Source organism: Benincasa hispida, chromosome 5 (genome assembly GCF_009727055.1).
Source record: "Benincasa hispida cultivar B227 chromosome 5, ASM972705v1, whole genome shotgun sequence".
Lineage (NCBI taxonomy): Eukaryota > Viridiplantae > Streptophyta > Magnoliopsida > Cucurbitales > Cucurbitaceae > Benincasa > Benincasa hispida.
This window is the reverse complement of record NC_052353.1, coordinates 62,436,652-62,442,277: the sequence shown is the minus strand read 5'-3', so window position 1 is coordinate 62,442,277 and position 5,626 is coordinate 62,436,652. Positions and strand designations below refer to the sequence as shown.

Genomic DNA, 5,626 nt, shown 5'->3' with positions numbered 1-5,626 from the left:
GTGAATAAAGAATTGTGTGATTCGTATGGTATGGTAAGAAAAAATAATAACATATCCACCGAAATACGAGGAAATAAAAAGCAATGTGATGTGGAAAAGGAACCTAAGATTCTTTATTTTTATTATTGTTGTTCTAATATTTATTTAAAAATTGGATAGACCAATTATTCATTTGCAATTAAAAGTAGAACACTATATTATCAAAGGAAAAAACACAGAGGGGTTCAAGAGGAAAAGTACAAAATGTACAATACAAACAACAAGATTAGATTCATGTATAGTTACTAGTTCTTTTCCCCAATGTCACAAGATGCTTTGAAATTAATTTAAAAAAAGAAAAAATCAGACAGATCTCACATCAAGAAAAAAAAGAGTTTCATCTTCTTTCAAGCAGTAGACATGTGCATATATTCTAGATCCAACACAACATTGAAAAATCTTCACTTTGCTCTTACTAAAATTTGCTTTACTAACTTATGAGCAAGTAGGCTAAAAAACATGTCCCATAAATGTCTGTTCCTGAATCCAAAACTCTGCAGTTCTATCAAGCAACTTGAATTGGGTGAAGTAAATGCAAAGCTTTTTAAGCAATTATGTTGGTTTTACTGTCCCAATCAGCCATGAAGGTTGTTGCTGTGTAATAATATGAGAGAAACCATGGTCAACAACAATAGTTGTAGAACATTTATTTCTTGACAAGTTGCTGCTGAAGGAGAGGGGCTTGAGGGTACAGCACCAAACACTGTTGATCCCTTGGAATTTGTGGTGTTTAGAATTGATGAACTTGTGCTGGAGAGTTGGAAAAAAGGCAGTGTCATATTGTGTTAGGACATGAATGAATGGTAGCAGGAAAGGAAAGGAAATGGAAACAATGGAAGATGGAGATTTTACCTAGTGGATGTGTACTGACAGGCCATAGTACCTGAAAAAAATAGTGGTGAGAAAAGACATAAACAAGAATTTATAGAAACAGAGTCAATCTATGAAGTTTTTTGTCGCTAAACATCTTGCAGTTGCAGAAAGACGAATTCCACTACAGCCCATTACAGCTTCAATAATTCACATCACTTTATAGTCCCTACAGACACCCAACTAGGAAAAAGGGAAAAGGCTCAATTTCCTCTGAGTATTAGATTTGGGGTTTTGATCATTGATTTAGAAATAAGATAGGACTACATTTCTTCATATCCACACTTCCCATTGAAGATATTAAGAAGCTGAAAGAGGACAAATAGAGTTGGTTCACAAAGGTTGTTCTTTTTAATACGTCCAAAGCTTCTGGTTGTTCAGAAGGAACTCTCAGATAGCATTGCAGCAATTTGGGTTCTGTTTCTATGATAAGAAAATTTTTTATTCTTTGAACTTGTTAAGGAAATCAGTTCAACCTTCTATCACTGAAGTATCGTGACCAAATTATAAAAAGTTTGCCTTATCTTCCCCTCCCCCCTCCTCCCTCCCCCCCCCACAAAAGAAAAAAGAAAGGGAGAGACAATAGGTAAAAGAACGCATTATAATCCAGTGGGCCAACAAAGAAACAACTTTTGAAGGAAGCAACATACTTGGGTCAGTGCTCGTAATGACAGCAGTCCCACCAAAGTTACAGCTATTTGGAACAGGATTCTTTTGATAGTAGCTATTGAAGGCGTAGGAGGCATGATCATGAATGGTGTTTGGGTTGTAACAGCTTTGACCAGCTTGAATTGCTGAGCAATCAGTACCACCATAGCCACATGCGTAGTCTAGAGCAATTTGCAATGCCTTTTGTGATGCACTTTGACTAGCAATGCACCAACTAGCCCCTGACGAAGGTGGAGATGATCTTTTGGGAGATCCCATGACCGGAGAATACGTGTCCGCGGTTGAAGTTGGATTGATAAATGGAGTTGACGCGGTGGGGTTGGAAAGAATTATTGTGGGAACAGTTGTTATAGGGGTGGTGATATCCCTTTGAGTGGTGGAAACCGGGGAACTGAATTTCTGATTCTCATGGTTTAGCTCTCTCGTGTGTCCTGTCATTTTGGATCCCAGAAACAAAATTTAAGCTATATTTTCCCCCTACATTGTTGTTTTAGAAATAAAATTAAACCCATCCTCCTGAACATTGAATTGCACATGGAACAAGACAAAATAAAATCTTGATGAAAACACAGAAAAGCTCAGTTGAAATTCATCCTTAAAACAAAAAGTGCAATGAAGTAAAAGTTGTTGAAGTTCATATTAGCCTGTAAAAATTTAGGGAGCCCTGTAGACGCTTGTTTGAGCATATCATTGAAAGATTCCAGACCAACATGAGTGAAGCTTCTAATATCAGATTGCTTACTCTAAATTCTATTTGTCCTAAATTCTAAGTCAACAAGATTAAAATGGTTAACTTGCTACATTAGATCCTAAACTTCAAGCAACTTAAATTTAAAAAGTAATTTAAATTTCACAATCTTCAACTCAGAATAGTTATTCCCGGGAGATCCAAATGGGAAGGAAGACGAGAAATAGAGCCTTCAATTTGTTCAGTTCTGGAAAAATAAACAGATGAATATTAAACGATAAATATGGCCATTAAAAAAATGTCAAGTTTGAATAATACGGCAGAGAAGAGTACAATAATTAATGGGCATTTAAGATTCTGTAGAGGACACTTAATGAGAGAAGAAAAGGTACATGTTTTATATGTATAAAAGAAAGAAAAATCAATGGAGTGCATTAAATGCCTGTAATAGAAATATCTAAATAGTCATTTTATCATCATCATATAGACTCTAAATGTACAGAGGAAATGAATAATCTGTCACCTGGATGAAGAAAATGACCAAGAATGAGGAATATTAGGCTGTGTATAATCCATTCATGGGTCAATCCTCCTGTTCTTCCTCTTATGAGCAGGCTGTTCCTCATCCTCCTACTTTTAGATGATAGTTCCTTAGTTACCAGAGTTACCTGCTTTCTTTCTGGTTTAAATATAGAGAGTTGGACATGATATTGTGGAGTGGCATCATTACCTTGTAGAAAAGTTGAAGACTTTACACTCCTTGTCCTGTAAAATATCCATTTTGAAAGTACAAGTGCTCCCTTTTTCTTTGGGTGGAGAGAGAGAGAGAGAGAGTAGACATAGGGTGTAGGGTGGTGCGAGCAAATAAGAAACAGAGGAAGGAAAAGAGGAGGGAAATTGGGGGAAGCCCGAGGACGGTTAACAAAAAGAAAGTAAAAAGAAAGATATGATTGAAATTTAGTTCTTTAATGTGGGCTGCTTACTGATAATCTTTGATGTAATGATGGTTATGATATGTTTATTTTTTTCCCTTCTCCTTTCTGGCCACTTCAGCATGGATGTATTAAAATTGGTTCATCTTTTTCCTGCCTAATTATTTCCTTCTGATCCCACAATCTTGACTAACTACAGTGCAATTGATTCATTTGCAATCCTAATTTGGAGGACAATGGGTCACCACTGAATCCTTTTGACTTAAATTTCTCTTGCCAAATATACAACAAGTCCAAGGTAGTTGAAGGAAATTACAGTTGGATCATCGATCCTGACAAGATTTTTCGTATGTTTATATATAAATTATAAATAGTCCTTGATAAGCTCAAAATATCCCAAAAACCAAACATTAACTACAGAAAGTTCTTAAGTACATCAAAATTTTTAAGATCTAACCAGAGCATGAATATTCTAAACAGAACCCAAATGGAAAAAGTACTGTACATTTTGAATGGAAGTCCTCAATTCAGGTCCAGTCCAGGCCAAAAGTTTCAAAACAAAAATGGTGAAGGTGAAAATGATTATAAAGTGGAAAGTCTAAAAGTGAATCCTAAGCCTGTCATTGGCACTATAGCTGGATTAGAAAGAAACAATACCTATGGCCCATGTGTATAATGACATCTTTTTTTGGGTGGATGGTGGCCCTGTCATAGATTGGAATTGGATGACTGAGTTTCTGCCATGGCCACACCACTGGAAAGTTCTACACCTTCTTCAGCCACTTTGTGAGTTCTGTGAAGAAAAAACTAAAACCTAAGAATCAGAAGTGAAACATATTAGCAAGTTTTTGTGGGCTCCCTTCACTTTCACCAATTTCAACATCAAAATTGATCATCTTCAACCAACCTTACCTTTCAATGGTGGATCAGTATTGCACCACCATGAGAGACCTGCTACAGTTTCATGCCCACCTGATCAAATCCGGTCAGGCCAAAAACTCTTTCGCTGCTACCCGTACTTTAGCCTTCTGCTCCTCCCAGTTGGGTTATATGAATTATGCATATTTGGTCTTTCTGCAAATGCAAAACCCTAATCTCTTTTCTTGGAATACAGTAATAAGAGGCTTCTCTCAAAGCTCGAACCCTCAAATTGCATTCTCTCTTTTCATCAACATGTTGGTTTCTTCACAAGTAGAACCGCAGAGATTGACTTATCCATCAGTTTTCAAAGCTTACTCTCAACTTGGACTTGCCCATGATGGAGCTCAGATTCATGGGAGGATAATAAAATTAGGCCTTCGGTCCGACCCTTTTATCATAAACACAATTTTGGACATGCATGCTACTTGGTGGGTTTTTTTAATGAAGCACATCAAATCTATAACCAAGAACTAGAATTCGATGTCGTTTCCTGGAATTCCATGATTCTGGGTGTGGCTAAATGTGGGGAAATTAACGAGTCGAGGAAGCTGTTCGATAAAATGCCTGTTAGAAATCCAGTCTAGTGAGTTTTTATGGTGAGCTTGTTAAGTGCTTCAGCTCAAATTGGAGCACTCAGAACAAGACGAATGGATTCATGAGTGCATAAAGAAGTACAATCTAGAGTTGAATGAGATTGTAGTTACAGCAATCATAGACTTGTACTGCAAATGTGGTGGCGTAGGGGATGCCCTCCAAGAGTTTGAGAAAATACCCAACAGAGGATTATCCAGTTGGAGCTTCATGATCTTTGGCCTGGCAGTAAATGGCTGCGAAAAGGATGCAGTTTTGCTATTCAAAATCCTGAAATCTTCAAGTCTTTAAACCATCTGTTAGTTTCATGGCTGTATTAACAGCTTGTAATCTTCTCCCAAAAAAAAAAAAGAAAAAGAAAAAAACTTGTAATCACGGTGCAATGTGGATGAAGGCGGGAGATTTTCTCACTCTAAAGAAATGAATAATAGAGAAGAGTCACAAATGAAATCATCTTTTTCTATATTGAAGAGTAACTAAAGCACACTGTGCAAATACAATAAACAAACCATACAACTGAATAAAGCAGAAACTAAAACCCAATTTATGAGTTGTAACAATAAGATAAAACATAAATCATCTTAACAAAATCACTTTCAATGAGCTCTCTTAATATCCCCTCAAGCCAATGTGTTGTAATGAACAAACATTTAACTTGTCTTTCAAATGAGGGAATTTAGCAAGGCTTTATGAACAGATCGGGAATTTGAGCACTAGTTGAAAGATATTATATTCAAACTTTCTTTTGATGAATAGGATCTCTGGCAAAATATATGTCTATTTCCAGATGTTTAGTGTGAGAATGAAGAATTGGATTCGCACATAGATGAATCGCACTGAGGTTATCACACCACAGAGTTGGAGTTTGCCATAGCTGAACATGTAATTCTTTGAATAGAGAATATAGCCAGATTAA

At 36.5% G+C, this 5,626-nt stretch overlaps 1 protein-coding gene across 3 annotated transcripts; it reads right to left on the bottom strand.

Annotated features, from left to right (window-relative positions):
- Positions 1 to 381: 381 nt before the first annotated feature.
- Positions 382 to 5,090, bottom strand: LOC120077510 (major pollen allergen Ole e 10-like). 3 transcript variants are annotated; one of them, XM_039031424.1, is made up of 5 exons: positions 4,111 to 5,090; positions 3,856 to 4,012; positions 1,560 to 2,009; positions 892 to 922; positions 382 to 789 (listed from the first exon to the last, which is right to left on the bottom strand). In XM_039031424.1, exons 2-5 carry the CDS (start codon positions 3,908 to 3,910, stop codon positions 615 to 617), a joined length of 711 nt encoding a protein of 236 aa, XP_038887352.1. In that variant the 5' UTR covers positions 3,911 to 4,012; positions 4,111 to 5,090; the 3' UTR covers positions 382 to 614. The 3 variants fall into 3 exon arrangements, with proteins under 3 accessions (XP_038887352.1, XP_038887353.1, XP_038887351.1); XM_039031425.1 differs by having other exon boundaries at positions 3,856 to 3,991; XM_039031423.1 differs by lacking the exons at positions 3,856 to 4,012; positions 4,111 to 5,090 and adding exons at positions 2,790 to 2,896; positions 2,997 to 3,838.
- Between the last annotated feature and the right edge of the window lie 536 nt (positions 5,091 to 5,626).